Source organism: Cygnus atratus, chromosome 12 (genome assembly GCF_013377495.2).
Source record: "Cygnus atratus isolate AKBS03 ecotype Queensland, Australia chromosome 12, CAtr_DNAZoo_HiC_assembly, whole genome shotgun sequence".
Classification (NCBI taxonomy): Eukaryota; Metazoa; Chordata; class Aves; order Anseriformes; family Anatidae; genus Cygnus; species Cygnus atratus.
The window spans coordinates 15,883,475-15,902,575 of NC_066373.1; the positions used below are offsets into that span (position 1 = coordinate 15,883,475).

At 53.5% G+C, this 19,101-nt stretch overlaps 1 protein-coding gene and 1 long non-coding RNA gene across 2 annotated transcripts; both read left to right on the top strand.

The window, feature by feature from the left end:
- The first annotated feature begins 2,901 nt into the window (after window positions 1-2,901).
- On the top strand, window positions 2,902-3,942 carry LOC118246320 (uncharacterized). Its single transcript, XR_004778140.2, has 2 exons — window positions 2,902-3,128; window positions 3,780-3,942. It is a non-coding gene; the product is annotated as an uncharacterized LOC118246320 (long non-coding RNA).
- A 2,133-nt stretch (window positions 3,943-6,075) lies between these two features.
- On the top strand, window positions 6,076-9,418 carry IRX3 (iroquois homeobox 3). The gene is made up of 4 exons (XM_035543314.2): window positions 6,076-6,306; window positions 6,617-7,769; window positions 8,153-8,219; window positions 8,890-9,418. The coding sequence occupies exons 1-4, from the start codon at window positions 6,076-6,078 to the stop codon at window positions 8,942-8,944; spliced, it is 1,506 nt and encodes a 501-aa protein (XP_035399207.1). The 3' UTR covers window positions 8,945-9,418.
- Window positions 9,419-19,101: the final 9,683 nt, after the last annotated feature.

Consider the following 19,101-nt stretch of genomic DNA (forward strand, 5'->3'; position numbering starts at 1 on the left):
AACCGGACCGGGAACCATATAAATCCTCGGACCGGGAACCAGATCCCCGGACCGGGAACTAGATCCCCGGACCGGGAACTAGAGCCCGGACCGGCACACAGCCCCGCTGCCGCCGCAGCCGCCCTGCCCGAGTTCTCCTCTCCCGTCCCCGGGTCCCTGCGGTCCCCCCCGCCTCACCCCGGGGCGGTGCCGCCGGGCCGCGGAGGGGGACGGCGGAGCCACCGTCCCGTCCCTATCCCATCCCGTCCCGTCCCGTCCTGTCCCGTCCCATCCCCATCCCCGGGAGCCGTCGGGGGGACGCTGCCGGTGCCGGTGCGGGGGGCGCGGCAGCACCGTGCGGGGTCTCCCCGCACCCCGCGGAGCAGCAGGAGGGCAGCGACCTCCCTGGCAGCCCCTCGGGGAGTCCGGGGGAGCCCTCCCGGGCCGGGGGCTGGCGGCGCACGAAGGCTGCGCCCCCTCTGCGGCACCGGTGGGGAGGGCAAAGGGTGAGGGCACCCTGCGGCAGCCCGGGGGGGGGCTTCACCTCCGGCCCCCCCGCTCCGAGCATCCCCCGTCGGAGGTCGGCGAGAAACAGCCGCACCGCCACCGCCGGGGCACGGCAGCCGCTCGTTGCGCCGGGCTATGGAAAGTCTGAGCGGGTGCGCGAAATATATTGGCATAAAATTAGGGAATTGCGCTAGCAGATTATAAATCACCCAAACGGTCAAACCACAATTATGAATCACGAATTCCTGTAAAGATTAATGTATCCTAAGATTCACAGCAATTATGCATTTTTTGGACAAAAGCCTTCTCCCAACCTCTCATTCCCGAGCGCTGTGATTTTATTTATTTATTATTTTTTTCTGAAGTCTTTCCAAGTTCCGGTGGGGTTTCTAATGAACGATTTACCAAAGGAAAGGTTTTATTAACACCTCTGAAAACTCCAGAGTTTAAAGGGAGGGAGAGAGGGAGCGGATAGGAAGTTAGGTAACACAATATACTGACCTACTGGCACCGGTCCGAACGCAAACCAGCAAAGCACCACAATGGTGGGAAAAACTCGGCGAAATGGAAGGGAAAAAATACCTCCTGGGGGCCGGCTTTACCCGAGTGGGGCCGGGGCTGCTTCCCAGAGCTGCCCCCGCAGGCTCCAGCAGCCCCGAATGGCCCTTTTACCTTGGCTTACCCCCTTGCGGCACACGGAGCGGGCTGAGGTGCCTAAAAGGGGAGGAAGAGGACAGGGCTGGAGCAGAAAGGGGACGTTATGGGGAGGAAATAGGCTGGCGGGAGGTGTGCGGGACTTCAGGTCTCTCAGGCACTATTTTTCCCTTCTCGCCTCTGTGCAGAACTGGAGATAATAGTTGGGGCTGCAGGTAACGGAGCCTGTTCTTACTCAATTTCCCTAAATGGCCTGGAGAGCACTTAAAAGCCCGGAGAGCTTCTGGCCAGCATTTTCTTATTAACTAATTTCACTTCGATCCTATTAAAGCGTATGCTTTATAACCTTCAAATGAACCTCTCCCTCCCTCTCCCTCCCTCCCCATCTTCCCTCTCTCTCCTCAAACAAAGCCATTACCTCCTAATGACAGGGCAGAGCAGTTGCAGTGCCTGCCCCGGCCTCCCTGCCGGCCTGCCGGCCCCCAGCCCGGCTCTGCGCCCCCCGAGCGCGCCGCGGCCCGGCGGAGGTGCGCTCCCGTCCGCTTTGGGGGAAATCTCCGCAGTAATGGCTTTTAAATGGATACATATATTTACCATTTCAAACGGGCTCCGCCGTTTCCTGGTAACGCTCACCACAAATGGTAATAATAAAAGATGAAGTATTTTTTCTCACCTTAGGTCATTAGATTTACAGACAAGGTACTAAATCATCTGAGCTCCCCAAACCTTTAAGGGAAGGCGCGCACACACTCCCGTCCCCTTCTCCTCTCCTCCCCCTTCTCGAGAAACCTGCAAAGGGAACGGAGACAAAACAGTCGTCGAGGCTCGAGGAATGTCTCCCTTGAGCAGTTTACTACTTCTACTACTACTACCAATAAAAAAGTTGACGTTGGTTGCAGAGCACAGACTGTCAGTGGCCTCTTCCCAAAGCCCTAACATGAAGGGTCATTAATTGTGTTTTCTTTCCAAATCATATGTCACTGCAATTAACAGATTCTGATCAAGAGACTCCTTTCAGATTGATTCCATATGTGATAAGGAATGTGCAGCTTGTTATCTATCTGTCGCCTTGGAATTATGGAAAAGCTTCAAACGTGTAATTTGAAGAGTCTTTTACCCGGCTCTTTGATCTTTCCCTCCATTTTCCTTAACTCTTTTTGCACCGCAGCCCCTCTTCCAATTCCACTTGTTTGCTGCCCCCCTCCCCGCCGCTCCCACCCGTGCCCGGCTGCGGGGGCTTCCCCCGGCCCCCTGGGAGCCCCCCCCCGGCCCCAGCCCCGCCGCTCGCAGCCCGCAGCCTCCGGAGCCCGTCCCCGGGTCCCCTCCGTCTCCGTGCCCCGGGGAGCGGGGGCAGCGGCACCCAGCGCCCGGAGCTGAGCCCCGGGGCCGGGCCGGGGGTTAGCGGGGTGGGGGGGGACACGGCTGGGGCTGGTGCCGCAGCCCCGGAGCTGGCCCCGGCCTCGGGGAAGCCTCGCTCCGGGGCCGGTTTGAGCTCGGCGCCCGGCGGAGCGCTCCGGGAAGGGAGGGCGGCGAGGCCGAGGGGAGGGAGGGAAGGAAGGAGGGGAGGGAAGGAGGGGAGGCGGGCGGGGGTGTGTGTGTTTGGGGTAATAAATCAGGAGCCGCTCTCCCGGCTTTGACAGGTCCCGGCCAGAAGACACGTGTCTGTCCGGCCGAGGAGCGCTCCGCCGCCGCGGCTCCCCCCGGGGGCGGCCCCGCTCGCCCCCCGCCCCGCGGCCGTCGGGCCCCGCACGGCTCCTCCCGGCTCCTCCCGGCCTCCCGGAGGACGAGCCGGCCCCGGCCTCCCCGCCGCGGCTCCTTTCGCTTCGAGCCCGGCACAGCGGCTCCCGCTCGGCTTCCCTCTCCCGGCCGCTCGCTCCCTGTCCCCCCCGCATCCAGCCCGGTCCTGGCCCCGGAGCCCCCCGCGGGTCGTGCCCGAGCCGTGCGGGACCATCCTCGCCGTGGACATTGCTCCGAGCACCCCCGGCCCGGTACGGCAGCGGGAGGACCGTCCGCTGCCCTCCCTCTCTCGCCCACCGTTTGCTGCTTTTTTCCGCTTCTTCTCTCCCCCTTTCAACCTCTCGGCCGAGCCCCGTGTCTCCGCACGTTGCTGCTCCAGCCCATTCGCTCCGGCGACGTTTCCTGCCCGTTCCTTTCCCATTAATAACCCATCCCTCATCCTCGCCCTGACCTGCATCCATTCGCACCCATAAATTTCTCGCCTGCCGTGCCTCCCTCCCGGCTGGCCTCTGCTCCGTCTCTGCGGCGGGGCCCGCGCCCCACATCACCCCACAACACCCTAACATCACCCCACAACACCCCACATCACCCCAAATCACCCCCCATCGCCCCGCATCCCCCCGCGCCCTGCCCGCCGCTCCGGCGGCTCCCCGGCAGGGTCGGGCTGCGATCGATCGCGCAGGGGATTCAAAACCTCTCCGGGTGACACCAGGCAGCGGGCGAGGAAACCAAACGCTCCTGCGAGCCGCTCAACGCCGTGGCACCGCCGGGCAGCCCCGAAAGGACGGGGACGGGGCGTGCGGGGCCGCCGGTGTCCCCCAGCCCGCCGGGGGGGTCCTGAGCGCCGCCACCCCGCGGCGGGGGGCTCGCCCCATTGCCCACCTCGTCCCCTTTCCCCCCAGGAGGAGAGTTTTGGAAAGCTGCCGCCTGGCTCCGCCGAGCCCGTCACAGCGCCCGAGCCGAGCGAGCAGGGAAGTTGAAGCAAAATCGGGACGTGGTGCGGTCCCCGAAACGGGTTCGCTGCCCGTTTTCCTTTTGAATTAAAAAGAAATAAACATGTAACCGAATTTGGTGGTGTTATCTCCATTGCATTATGCTATCAAAACCCACTACGGGAGCAAGGTTGGCTAGAAGAAAATAAATTCCTCCAACCCAGACTTGTTTTTGCACTAGATTAGCAGATAAGAAATGCTATAAAGATGAACTTAATACGATTAGAGATGTTTCCTACAGATTTTCATATATTGATTCAGGGAATTTTAATTCTGGAGCTTGCTTTGCTATAATCCGCATTTATTACAAGCTGATACAGTTTTATTATAGCAAGCTATCAAGGTCGATTCCTTTAACTGCGTAATCTGACATGAATTTCATTTTTAAAGAAATGTAGTTATAAAAATCCATACTGTGGGCACAGTGGTTATATTGTACCTAAATCACATTCGAAAGGCAATAAATCCGCAGAGCGCTTCGGAGCAGAGGGGAACACGGCTAAACCGCCCTCCCAACTCCTCAAAGCCCTAAAAAAACTTTTTTAGGATTTAGTTTTAAAGAAACGCCGAGCCTTCCCCGGGGCGGATAAGCTCCCGCTCTCCACCAGCACAGCCCCCCAGGTTGCGGGAGCTTTTCCCCCTCGCCCCAGCCCCCGGCCAGCCGCGCAGGGACGGCTCGGGACACATTTGCGCCCTGCCGGGACGCGCTGCGCTCGCAGCAGCCTCGCAGCAGCCTCGCAGCGCGGCATCGCGGGTTGGGAGAGGCGGGGGGCGAGAGCGAAGGGTAATTTAAAACGTGTTGATCGTAAAAAAAAAAAAAAAAAAAAATGTTTATCCAGTAATTAAAACGTGGCCAGGCTCCCTCCCTGTAGCTCCTCATAGCACCGCGCCGCTGCTCCCTTTGCAAATGTTGCACGTACCAGGTACTTCCTTCCAAACCTTGTAGTGCTTCAGAACAGAGGGAATAAGCAAAATGATCATAAATTTCCTAATTAGAGATTTCGCACCAAGACAAAAAGGTGTTAATGAGTTTAATTCCAGTGCCTGTCATTGTCCCTTTTTTCACACCACTTATTTACTAATGGCCCAGAGGGCTGCTCCCGTCTCTCCTTTGTTAAGATTTTAATTTGCCTTCTTTTCTGCCTTTGATGTAAAATTGTGACCTACAACTCTTTGAAGTCCCTTATTAGGAGGAAAATTAACTTAGCTTTTCCACTGTATCTGCTCACTGTTAGCCCAGACAAAATGTAGAGAACTCCTTAAAGATTCAGTACATGAGGAAAAATTTCAAGGTAGCCCCGGAAATGCAAATTTCTTTCAGAATCCGAGAGTCTTTAAATCTCTGCTAGCAGAGGTAACCCTCGCCAGGGCCGGGGGGGTTGGGGGGGCGATGCAGGAATATCTTAATAAAGGAAACAAAATGAGCCCGAGCAAGGGAAGGATGTAAATTGGAAAACCTGAAAAGGGGTGGGTGGTGGTGGAAAGAGCCTTTATTTTTAAATGTCACAACTTTTTCCTGTCCCTCTCGTGTGCCACTCACAGCTGACACCCTGGCTTCCCATGCTCCGGGGGAGGGGGGGGTCCACGAAAGAAATTATATCTAAATCTATCTCTATATAATTAGAATACCGCGAGGCAGGGTTAAACCTTTGTAAAACACACAACTGATTGGCGATTGCTAAAACGAGATTTGAAAGCAACTCAAATAAAAGATCGCGACGTCAGTAAACAGATTTAGGGAAAAAAAAAAAAAAAAGAAAAAAAAAAGAAGCCAGTGACAAACCCGGCGAGAGCGAGCTCTGGGCATGAGAGAGAGAGAGAGAGGCAGAGAGAGAGAGAGAGACTTAAAAGAAATAGGAGGGGCTTGCGAGAGACTAGAAATGTCAATCAGAGCCCGGAGTCCCAATAATCTCAGGCAATCTGTTAGGACCTGACCCGGGTCCACTCAGATCAATAGGAAAAGTGCGAGAAGAAAGAAGCGCTCGGCTCGCTTACCGCGGCGGCCGGAGCAGGAGGGACCCCGCGGCACCCCCGGCCGCCCCCCCGATGCCTGCCGGAGCCCGCGGCCGCCGCTGAAAGTGCGGCCGGGCGGCGAGGGCGAGCGCCGCGGCTCCCTGCTCCGCTGCTCCTTTCTCCCCTTTCTCTCCCTTTTTCCTTTCTTCCCCCGCTCCTCCTTCCCCCCCCCCTCCCCCCGCTGCCCCCCGTCATGGCTTTCCCCCAGCTGGGCTACCAGTACATCAGGCCCATTTACCCCGCCGAGCGCCCGGGGAGCGGCGGCGGCGGCGGCTCCCGGGGCGGCGCGGAGCTGGCCCCGTCCGGGCCCCTTTCCAACGTGCTCTCCTCCATGTACGGCTCGCCCTACGCCGCCGCCGCCGCCGCCCAGGGCTACGGAGCCTTCCTGCCCTACGCCGCCGAGCTGCCCATCTTCCCCCAGCTGGTAAGAAGCCCCCCCGGGGGCATGGGGCGGGGGGTCCCCGGGGTGCAGGGGGGGAAAGGGGAGCGCCGGGATGCGCCCCCCGAAAATTCCGCGCTTAGGGTTTGACGGCAGCGGGGGGCTCCGGAGGGACCGCAGAGACCCGGGGGGGCCGCCGAGGGGGTGCCGAGCGGGGTGTCCCCCCCCAAAACCCCGACCCCAACCCCGACCCCAAGCCGGCGGCTCCGCGGTACGGAGGGAGCGGGGCCGATCCGGCGCGGTGCGGAGCGTGGGCGCCGCCTGAGCACGGCCGCCCCTTCCCGTGTCGCTGCAGGGCGCCCAGTACGAGCTGAAGGAGAGCCCGGGGGTGCAGCACGCCGCCTTCCCCCCCCACCACCCCGCCTTCTACCCCTACGGACAGTACCAGTTCGGGGACCCGTCGAGGCCCAAGAACGCCACCCGGGAGAGCACCAGCACCCTCAAGGCCTGGCTCAACGAGCACCGCAAGAACCCCTACCCCACCAAGGGCGAGAAGATCATGCTGGCCATCATCACCAAGATGACCCTCACCCAGGTCTCCACCTGGTTCGCCAACGCGCGGCGGAGGCTCAAGAAGGAGAACAAGATGACCTGGGCCCCCCGCAGCAGGACCGACGAGGAGGGCAACTCCTACGGCAGCGACCACGAGGGGGAAGAGGACAAGAGGGAGGACGAGGAGGAGATCGACCTGGAGAACATCGACACCGAGAACATCGAGAGCACCAAGGACGAGCTGGAGGACGAGCTGCAGGACGCCGACCTCCTGCACTCCGACTCCAAGACGGACTCGGAGGGCTCCGAGGGCTTCGAGGACCTGCCCGCCCCCGAGGAGCGCTACCTCGAGGCCGCCGACGGGGAGCCGCACCGCCTCCGCCACCACCACCTCCGCCACCACCACCACCACCACCACCACCACCACCACCACAAGTGCGAGCTCCCCGCCGCCCCCCCGCCGCCCGCGGGCCTGGAGCCCCTGCAGCCTCCCCTCCGGCCTCCCCTCCAGCCGCCGCCGCGCCTCCACTCGCCGCCGTCCTCCGCCTCGTCCTCCGCCGCCTCCTCCCCGACGGACGGCGCTTTGGCCGGCACCGTGCCCAAGCCCAAAATCTGGTCCCTGGCCGAGACGGCCACCAGCCCGGACAACCCCCGCAAGTCCCCCGGGGGGGGCTCCCCGCCGGCCGCCGCCCCCCAGCCGCTGCCTCTGCCCCCCCCGCCGCCCCCGCCGCACAGACTCGTCCCCTCCTGCCCCTTGGGCAAATTCCCCAACTGGACCAACCGCGCCTTCCCGAGCCACCACCACCACCACCACCCGCCCCCGGCCCCGCACCCCCTGGCCTTACTGAACACTCCCCACCTGCTGGGGCTGGGGGCCGCCCCCGCCGCCCCCCCGGGCGCCGCCGCTTTCCCGCGAGCCGCGGACCAGGCGCAGAGCGCAGAGCCCCCCGGAGCAGGTGACCGCTGAGCGGGGATGCGCGGGGGCTGCGCGGATGCTGCGCGGGGGCTGCGCGGGGGCTGCGCGGAGCGGGCGGCGGGCGCCTGCCGCTGGCCCCCGCTCCCCTGCCGGCCGTCGGGGGGCTCCGCGGGGCTGCGGGGGGGGCTCCACGGCGGCACCGCGGGGGCTTCACGGCGGCCCGGGGCCGGCCCGAGGCTTGCCCGCGGCTCGGAGTGTGTTTTTTTAATTTTTTGCTCCCCCGCCCTTCTGACGGTCGGAGCTTTGTCGGGTTCGCTACGGTGAGAGCTGGAGGCTAGTGGCTGAATGCAGGGCTGGAGGGAGGGGGGGATGAATCGGGGGCTAAAAAGGAACGTTTTTTTTTTTTTTTTCTTCTCTTTTTAGATCGATCTAGTGCCTTGGAAGTAGAGAAAAAGTTAATAAAGACAGCTTTCCAGCCAGTGCAGAGGCGGTAAGAGATTGCTTCCTCAGTCTCCTAAGGATATATGGAGGGAGTTGTAAATGGTTAGCCCGGGTCTCCGCTTCTTTGGTGCCCTTTCAGGGCGGCTTCTTGTTCTTACCCCGAGTGCGCGGTGGGTTGTTCTGATTTTTCCCTTTTACACCCTTTTTTTCTTTTTCTTTTCCGCTGTTCCTTCGGCCTCTGCGGCTCCCCGGCGCGGAGCGGAGCCGCGCTGGGTTCGCGCAGCCCCGGCCGGGCACGGAGGGAGCGCGGCGAGAGGCGGCCGGGGGGCGAAGGTCGGCCCGGGGGGTACAGTCAGGCAGGGAAACGGCAGGGAAACGGCAGGTCCGAGAGGAGCGCAGGGAAATGGCAATTTCGAGAGAAACGCAGGGAAACGGCAAAGCCGAGAGCCGGCAGGAAAACTTCAGGAGCTGAGCCCCGCTGGCCGCAGCTCGGCGCGGCGCTCGCCGAAACCCATCGCGCTTCTCGGGAAGCCCCACGGGGGTTCAGAGCCAGGTCGATTTGCCGTGCCCCCCCGAAAACTTTTCACATTTAGAAATCTATTTTTTAAAATAGCGTCAACGACAAAACTAGCGCTACTCACCTTTAAAAACAGCGTGGCAGCCCAGCCTCTCTCGCAGTATTAAATACCTTTTTTTTCTGTGTCATTTTGTTTCTCCAGGCCCCAGAACCAGCTCGATGCCGCTATGGTTCTATCAGCGTTGTCATCATCATAGCTAATTTTTTTATTGTGGTTGTAATGATTGTAAAAAGAAATCTCTGTATAGCTACGACTTGTAAGCATGTCCGTATATTAAAACTAAAAGGGGAAAAAAAAAAACACGCAAAAAACCCCAACCCCGCTTCTGTACTATCATCGGGATTAGCTGAGTTTGTGAGGTTTTTTGGAAGTCCGGTGAGAACTAGGTGTTTCCATTTTTTTTGTTCGTTTGTTTTTGTACATACGGTTAAAAAAAACAAAACCTGTACATACGTGTGAACCAAATTGTACAAGAAAGTATCTATTTTTGGCTAATAAATAAACCGTTGCCACTTTGCCTACACTCTCGCTTGCCGCCTCTGCGGTGCTTTTGCCCGAGGCTGCTGCGGGGCGGGCACCCCCCGGGCCGAACCGAGCCGGGCTGAGCCGAGTCGAGCCAAACCGAGCCGAGCCGGGCCGAGCCGGGCCGAGCCGAGCCGGGCCGAGCCGAGCCGAGCCCGGTCGCTCCCCGTGGCTCCAGCCTGGAGCCGCAGCTCCCCCTGGCGGGGGCGGCCGCCAGCGTTTGCCCCTTTCCCCCGAGCCCCCCGGCTGGGGGTTTTGTTGCCCCGTCCGACTCCACAGCTGGGTCCGGGGGGGGTTTGGGGTGCGTGCCCCCAGCCCTCCCCTCCGTCCGGCCCTGGGAACGGGGTAACGGCGGGGGTGGCAGTTAAATAAATAAATACCTGGCGCTTTTCTCGGCTTGCTGCCGGAGTCGGCGGAGGGGGAGGGAGCCGTGAGCGAGGAAGCAGGAGTTAAAATGAAGTTAAAGTACAAACAGAAGCACATAGCTGACATGCTTCAAGTTTAGACAGTACAAGATATGCAAATGCGCGGGGCTGCGCAGTATTGACATTTTGAGGCCATAGTGATAGGAATGTATTATTTATAGGATCGGGTTGCGCTAGGCCGATAAACTACATTTTCGACCTAGGCGTTTGTAAGCAGTGATATTTATATATATATATACGTTCACACTCCACAGCCGTGTGTCTGTGTGTCTGCTCGCCTTGTATACGCGTTTCGAGAGCTGGCGGTTACCGTGCTCCCCGGCGGGCCATGAGGTACAGCGGGGGACCCCCTCACGGATTTGCAGCCCCTGCTTTCCCCCCCCGTCCCCTTCCTTTTCACATACGTTCTGCCTTGCCCCGGCCAGCCCTGGAAACGGCGTTTGCCTCCTCGCAGCGCTGTCTTTCTGCCAGGAACTGTTCCCCTTCTTGCACTCCAACAGGCTCCCGAAACGAGGGGAAACTCTGTGGGTGGGTGGTTAGCAAACGGATTGTTTCTCATGTAAATTTTACCCAGTCTCTCTGCACTTTGTAGCCCTGCTTTTTCCTTAGCCAATTCTGGCTGAGAGGAGAAAAAAAAAAAAGATTAATGGCATGTAAAATGGGAGGGGTTGGGGGGAGAGAAAGCTAGTGGCGAATTTCCACATCCCCTTCCTCTGGACATCCTGGTGGGTTTTCCATAGAAACTTTCACACAGTGGCCAGACAGACGCTTAAAAGGGGATGGAAGAAAATAATGAGACCGCGATGGGAAAACAATCGCATCCCCAGCTTTCCACCTCCACTAAAGGCTGCTCTGCCTCGGCGGCACAGCTGCTCGGCTCCCTGGCCCCACTGCCCCAGCTCGCGGGATGCTCGGGCGGCGGCGCTGGGCAAGGCGCCCCGTCGGCTTCTGGAAGTGCAAACTCGGCTCCCCCGAGGGAGAGAGCAGCCTTCGTGCCTGCCCAGCTTCCCTAACGGGGAGAAAATTCCCATTAATTTTGTGAGGAAACGTTTTGTTATGCGTGTTTCAACAAAACATTAAAAATCCTGCTCCTAATTTTTTTTTTTTTAGAACTCACTCGCACAGCTTGACAGCCTCGCTGGAGCTGCAGCCAGGCCTGCCCGCCACAGCTCCGAGAGGCCTCCTGCTCCCTCTCTCTTGGCTGCTCTTTTCCTGTCTAATCAATTATCTCCCTAGCTAGTCCTTCTCAAAGGTGAGAGCTCATTATGCATATTCATAAATCACAGCTCCCAGCCCTGACACTGATTGATGTAATCATCTCCCGCTCGCTCCTTCCTGCGCTGGAGGAAGCGCGGCGAGGAGGAGGCAGGAGGAGCAGGGGGGCTTGGAGCTGTCGGCCCCCTTGTGCCGGGGCTTGCTGCCCGCTCCCGGCCCGGCCCAGGCCACGGAGAAGCCAGGAGAAAGCCTTGTGAGCCGAGACCTGGCCGTGAGGTGCCTCCAGCAGAGCTAGCTCTCACGCAGACGAAATTAGAGCAGCAAGGAAAGGATCCCCCCCGCTACACGTGTACGGTTTTCACCACCAGGAATCAGAACGTGCATTAAAATAACCCCCCCCAATCCTTCACATCAGCTTTTATTTTCCTTGGATAGTTAAAGCTGAAAAGACGTGCTCTGGTACGGATCCTGACCGCAAGTGTTTAGGCATTCGATATCAGAAACAGCTTTAACGTTATACCCGCGACTCTTCTCAGTAGCTGCGCTATAAAAACGCACAGAAAAAAGTTGCAAACGCTAGAAGTTACTGCTGCGAGGGCTGGAGGGCAAAAGGGCTCCTCCAGCTCAGCCCGCCGGCTTTGGAGAAAGGAGAGTCTATCTCCTCCCTGAGCTGTTGCCCAAAGCGTGCTTGAGCACGGCAGCCCTCGAGATGCTGTGCAGATTGTGTGGTTTACCTGCATGGTTAATAGTTACACTCCTAAAATACCTCTTTTTATCACTTTGATCAGAACTATCAGCGTACTCAAGTAGTAATATAAAAATATATGCCCTGGAAATCATAACGAGATACAAATCAAAGGGAGTCCTAATCAAGTACTTTTGAGAGTGTTATCTTCCTTGTTAACAAATGGTAATAAGAAAATTAAGGCTTATAGCTTGCTTGCATTTTATCTAAGAGAACCAATAAAGATATCAGATGCTCTTTGTTTTATATGTTTGAATGTAAAGCGGAATAATGAAGAACATGTACCTTCTAAGGACGCGTTTGCTTCATGGCTATTAACCCTTTACAAGGCCAGTGAAATTTGGAATTTGCAGGAGGAGGAAGAGGCTGTGCTGCTCCCAGCTTTCTGTGACCAGCCTTTGCCACAGTCGAGACAACATCTTTTTTTATTAAATGCTGAAATTGGAACAAAGCAACAATGGCTGCTTGCTAACTATGCATGTCCAACAGGCCTCTTTACTATTCAGCAAATGGAAGATATTAAACAACATTTTGCTTAAAGGTACACTGAGGCCATTTCCATTAGGACATGGTGTCATTCATTTATTCACATGTTAAGTGGATGTCCTTGTGGCTAATGAGTAATAATCAACAGTGACTCCACTTTATTCCTTTGCTCCCAGCAATGTTAAATACTCTGATGGAGTCTCTTTGCTGACACACTAGAGAATATGGTTAAAAAGTGCTAAAGGACATTTTCAGCATACAGCAGCCACATACACACATGCTGGAAATAGCACTTTTATTGCAGCCCATTCTATTAGGCTTTGTTCCTGGTTAAGGCACAGCACATGGAGAACGCTGATATTTATTTGAAGATAGTTTGTGCTTCAAGAGCCAAGAACACTCTCAGTCTGAGGGGTGCTTGGCTATTGCTGGGAGACGAGCTCTTGTCCACCTGGTTTAGGAAAATCAAATGTACACTACAGTCCCTTCCCTGAGTTCTGTATAGGGCTTCACAGAGATGTGTAGTGGAGGAGTGATTTAGGACAAAACCTTTCCCACAAAATATCTGACTTTTTTTTTTTATATATATAAAATAAAGTAACTCTCCTACCAGCTAATTAATCCATTTTATTACATCAACCTCGGCAGCTAAGTAGGTTAATAAACTATATTAATATATATTTTTTCCTTTACATGATTGCTTACACTGGAGTCTACAGCTTGGTTGTCTCCCGTGTCAATGCCTAAAGTTTGAAAGGTATAAATGAATCATTCTTGGTCATGATTAAGCTTAAGTTAGAAATAAAATATGTCAATCAATCTGGTTGGAAATGTTCCTGCTGTCTAAGTTGGTTATGCAAAACACTCTAAGGTGTATAGGCATGCTCAATTAGGTCAAGGGATCTGATGGCACTCCTACCCACAAATGTGTGTCACTTGGATTCCTCATTATTTTTAGCAGTGGTGAAAATGCATGTCAGTAGGCCAGCTAGCCAGGCTAGAATAAAATTACTTACTGGGAACGCGTGAAAACGGGGTTTTAATACATTAATATTATACCTATTTTCAAGCAAAACAGTGGAAGAAAATACGTCTCTCTCTCTGCCTAGAAAATACATGACTCACTATTGAATTCCTCAGCCATCATTACTATAACTCACACTGGACTGTGCAGTACTCAAGATACCTTTGCAGTAAAATTTAAGTGCCTAAAACATAGATGTGATGTGAAATTAGATACAAGGAGTAAAACATCAATTTGCTCTGTTACAGTCTAACTAGCTTCCAAGAGAGTTAAAGCGCAAGCTTCACGAGGAGATTAGATCATCCCTATTCCAAAATAATTTAATGAAAATGGGCACTGGAAATGGCTATCGAACAGCAGTGCTCGTGCCCAGATTCTCAAATGGAGACTTCTGCAAGTGATTCCCAGAGAAGACAACGTCAGAAATTTATGCCTGATAGACAGGTTCCCTCTGGTGTACTAAATCAAACCCTAATGCTAATAGAAATATTTTCATATAATTTCAGAAAAAAAAAAAAGGCCAGGATGAGCAAGTTTTAGCACTCACGCCTGCTCTCCTGGCATCCGGCGTAGTCCCTAAGATTACCTGTGTGGCTAAGTGAGCGGGGCTAAATCCTCTGGTCTTACACTTCTCATGCTGGCACTCCAAGGCACACCACGGAGACACTGGGCACGAGGAAAGGGAAGAGAAACCGACTAGAAACACCACCATGCTCCATCCTCTTTCTGCCATGCAAAAAATAAACTAAATGCAGGAAACTGGCAAATTAAAAGAAAAACGTTGCTGCCAAAAGCCAGAGGCAGAACTGGTACTACAGGTAAGGCTGGGGTTCCTTATGCGTGACTCTTAAACGTGGTTTCAAGGATGGCAGTGTCCCTTTAAGAACAGCACCATGCAGCCAATATTTTCTTTACTGCCAATGAAATTAATATATTCACTTCAGGAAGAATTCCCATTCTTTTCTTAGGATATCAAAATGGAGCCATCATCAGTCAGTTAGTTAAATAGGAGAAGCTGGAGAGTAAGTAAATGGAAGAGCTTTCAAATGCAGGGCTAAAAATGCCCAATGAATGTGTAGGGGGCTTCAATAAAAAGATTTTGACTTGTGTTTTCACCCCTTTCCCACTTTACTCATTGTTTACTGACACTGCTATGGACACAGCATTCAGGCGCTGCCCGCCCAAGCCCTGGGATGTAAAAATGTCATCTCTATTGTGCTCCCGGCCCGGCTTTGATGCTGCCGCGGCCCTTTGTGTGCGCCTCTAAATCCCTTTATAAGGCTGTCCTGATTGTCCGTACTGCACATCGCCACAAAAGCTCGTCTTATTGAGAAAATAAAAAAGTCAGAGAGGGGCCAAATGACGGGAGATTGGGCCTTCGCTGTAAAAGGCCTACTATTCTCATCCAGTGGGCAGGTTTCTCTCTAAGGAATCGCAAAGTTTGGATGGTGACCGCACCAGCAAACCAGGGCTCCTAGTGAAAAGGCAGCCCCCGTTTTAGGCACCTTCTTCTTTGATTTTATCTAGAATTACTAGGATCGTTTTCGTAAAGATCGGATTCTACCGAGAGCAAGTGTTAAATCCTAGAAGCCATTGTGGAGCCTGTTTTCCCTTTCCTGAAGGAAAACGACCACGTAGTACTTGTGCACGTTTCGTTTGGGACGTTCAGACGAATGGAGCGCACGCAAATTCAAGGAATGCTGCAAAAAGCACTTATTGTTAGAGCAAAACAAGGCACAAACATGTCCCACCTGCTCCCCAGGACCACACGGCTTTGGAGGGGAGAACCTGAGCCTGTGGATTTACGCTGTTGGTCCAGCAGCCCTCGTGCAGTTGTTCTCCTTCCTAATGCTATTCTGATTTGTCCTGAATGTTAGGGGGCAGAGGGAGACAAAGGCTGGATAAGGTCTTATTCTTTAGGCATGGGCTATCGGCATGGGAGGACGGTGATTTCATGGCTTTTGTTACCGAGGTTAGGGACCGAATTCTCTCACTGAATTAGAATGGTAACAAGTGGGACTGGGGATCTCTGGGGCTTTTGTAGTGCACTCATCTGAGAGATTGCGCTTTTCTCAGCCCTTCAGATTTATTTTGCCAAAGTTACAGGGCAATTATGGAAATGCGCCCTTTGAAGCTCGGCCGATTTCTCTTTATTTTCTCTCCCCCCCACCCCGCCCTGCCAAAGCAAAGCCTCCCTCGCCTCCTTTCTTCAGCCGGGCGGCCGTCGCTGACAGTGGGGATTCGAGCGGCGACTCCGCTATTCTTTTGAACAGCGAGAAAAACTTTTAATAAATATATGCTAAAAAACAGACTTTGAAGCTTTTTGGGAGGGAAGTGTAAAATAACAGTGAGGTAACGACCTCCTGGAAGAGGCTGTGTGTACGTGGCGTGCTGGAAGATGGGAGCCTTGCTATGAAAAGAGCCTCAGTGCAGCGGAGCGTGGCCGACAGCCGCAGCGTTTGGCCCCGCCATTGCCCTGCTGCCGCAGCACCGTGCTGTGCCGTGCCATGCTGTGCTGTGCCATGCCATGCCATGCAGCCCTCGGCAGGGCTCAGCTGCAGAGGGGCTGTGCTCCCTGCCCCTCGCGCCCCGCAGCCAGAGGCCCAGAGCAAACAGACCTGTACTTTCTCACCCTTGTACATTATTTATCGGCATCGTTCGGAATCTCAGTGCTGTGTGTGAACTAATAAGACATACTTTTCACTTTGCTTGATGGCCTAACGTTAAAGAAACGTGTCTGAAAACACATGGTCAGACCCGGAGAAAGGCTGGCTGTGACCAGGCTGCTTTTTGCCCCGAAATTCAGTTCTGCATCTCTCAGTTAAGTCCATGATTGGTTTCTTTATTCCTAGCAGACTCCTTTGCTCCTGTAAGATACATTGTTTTTTTTTTTTTTTTTTTTTTTTTCCTGGGCCACTCTACAAACTCTATGGGCCAGATTCAGACTTGATGTAAGTGGAAGAAGATGCTGTTGGTCTCCCTGAAGCTTATATACACCTAACACAGGGCCTGCACCTGGCCTGAAATGTGGACCTTCTTATCAGCAACAAAACATGGTAGGAATAGCAATATTTGTCTTGAGGTTTGTAACTGCGGTGCAGTATCCTTTTCTGCTCTCTACAGAGCTTATGAGGGATCCTAGGACTGCATCTATGTTAGCGTGGAGTATGAGACTGGTGTTTTCTGGATGCTTACCAATTTTGCAGCAGAAAGGTCTTCCTAATCAAGTATCTACTTGAAAGCATGGAAACACAGCTCAGACCTCTACACAAGTGTGTTCGCAATAAATGAATACTAATAACCCCTATCGCTTCCTTTTGCTTCTTTGAGCAGAGGAGTTGTTCCAATGGATTTCTCAGGACGGTTGCAGAAGGTCAAATGCTGCATCTATGGCATTCGGCACTAGTATAGAGGTCCCAGCAGACAAATTTTATGGGAATGGGCTCAGTGGAGTTGCAGTTAGATACCACAGGAAGAGAACCAACATTTATCCTCTTCACCTTCCTCCCGTAATTCCCTTTCACACATCTATGCTTCTTTCCCAACCTCACAAAGACCCTGTGGATGCCCTCCTACTCCTTGCACATTTCCCCAGTATATCATCACCTTGATTTTTTTGGAACTCACCCCACTGTTGGGAGCTACAAGGTCAGGGTAAAACCAGCAGCTGCAAAATTTGCCAGATTTGGATCTATCACCTAAAAGTCCTCCAGGAGCTCTGCACTACCTGATTCACTTCAAAGTGCAGCTGGGCATGGTGTGGTGCTCTCTTTTTGTTCACAGTAAGGAGAGGAGGTCTTGGGGAATACAGATCTAGGTTTAGGCCTCAGTACAAAACCTTCAAACAGATTCTGGGGCTGATATACTGCTCTACTCCAAGAACGTTCCTAACCTAACAAAAGTTAAGTGAAGAAGAGGCAAGCATGCTAATAATCTTGAGAAGCTGTCCCATTTGTAAATGTAACAGGGTGGGGAGTTGCCTTCTCTGAAAAATGGTAATATTCCTACTGACATGCAGACACGCCTTCAGTCTACCACCAAGTACCTCAAAGACAAGTGCAACCCCTGTCTGCAGCAGAGTGCAGTTTCAGGTATCCATGTTTCAGCTTGTAGCTATAAATAATTGCCACATGCAGCTCCCTGACATGGTGTGACATGGTGTGTGGGTTCCTCAGAGAGACTGGTTTTCTACTAGTTTAGGTTTATACCCCAATAAGTAAAAAGACTTTGAATCTTACTTGCTAACACAGTTTGCCAAGCACAGAGTTCGGCAGCTTCCTCAGGTGAAGACCCTTGAGTGGTTGTGCTTCTCCTCTGCAGCAGCTCCAGCCCAGCAGAGGTTTTGGGGTGTGTGTTTCGTCAATCTGGCCTCAAGGCTGCAGAGACGACGAAGTCTGTACCTGCAAGCAAAGGTCACAGATTTGGAATTCGTTAGATATTTAGATATTCCAGATGTCTGCTCTTACAAGGAATAATTCTGGCTCATCTGGGCTAAGTTTTAACCTCTGGGCCTTATGCTTACTCTGTAGTGCAAGCAAAACTGCAGGTCAGTGTTGTGACAGTGTCTAGAAGGTTTGGAAATAGAGGGATAGCCATTATGAACAATAATTATAAACTCATTTATGGTACGAAAGATGGTATCTCCCTACTACTCGCACAAATGGACTTTAGGTGTAGGTCCCTACCATCTGACTGTCAGTGGGAAGTGTCTATCTCATAAGGTTCTGACCTGGTTATCTCTTAACCCCGAGCAATTAATCACCAGCATTTAATACCAAGCAGCAGTGTACAGGAGCAGCCCATTCAAAATAATGTCTTCCACTTTTCTACAACTATCAGACCTATAGCTTTCCTCAACGTGGAACCACTACTTTGGAAGACAAACTGGCACACAACTAGCCTCCTTCTGAAGGCAACCCACCACTACCACCACTTCCATTCTCTTAAAAAAGTACAAAAACCAACCCAAACCCATGAAAACCGAGCAGCTTGTGCAGGAAAGCCACCAAACACCAAGGGCTCGGTTACCAGCCGTGCTGCACACCCAGGTAGAGGAGTAGAGGAGTGCAGAAAGGGTCCCCCTTCGCCCTCCCCATGGTTATCATCCTTGCCAGCATCTGGGGGTGTGGGAGAGGGCAGTGAGAGAATGGATGGACCAGGAGCTGCAAGCGGGCAGGGCTGGGGGCATCCCCCACTGCTTCAGTTTTAGGCAAGGGGAACGGCTTTGTCTTCAGTGGGCTGCACAAAGTTGGAGTAAGGTAGCGAAGGATCAGGCCCCATTGCCTCTTTGTAGTATTGGAATTTTGTTTTGAAGTGCAATAAAAATACAGGTGGCGGAGGAGATAATGCACTGTACCGTTCCTCTGGGACACTCGGGGAGATGCTAAAGAATTCCAAAATAGGGAGCGTGGTCTTTTCCTAGCATTGATCACAAACGTTAGTTCAAGAAAACACCCAGAAGTAGTAAATATGCAAATTTGTTACAATAGGAGAACCTACAAGTACCTGCTACGTTAAAGAATTTCTTTAAGGATATTTGATCCTCATGCAGCATTTATCAGATTCTGGGTTTATTCTGGGCATTCAGTTTAAAAAAAAAGGGGAGGGGGATCCCTTTTAAACCTCTTGTCTTTCTCCTCTGCTCCAGCACTTGTATGCGAGCTATCTCACTTCTGCTAAGATACGAGAAGTGTATTTACAGTGTAATATAAATTTGGGCTGGAGAATACCAATTTCACATAAATTAGACGGCAGAGCACTGTTCCGCTATTTTGTTGTCTAAATTATATGGAAATTGGTCTTATGCAAGGAGTAAGTCCTCACAGAACAGGGCCCTCAGGCTTTCGGTTTAATTATCATAAGCTTCCATTTAATTAAACTTATTAAATGGTTTGGTGTAAGAGCAGACTATCATTTTGCAGAAGCTTTCTGGAAGA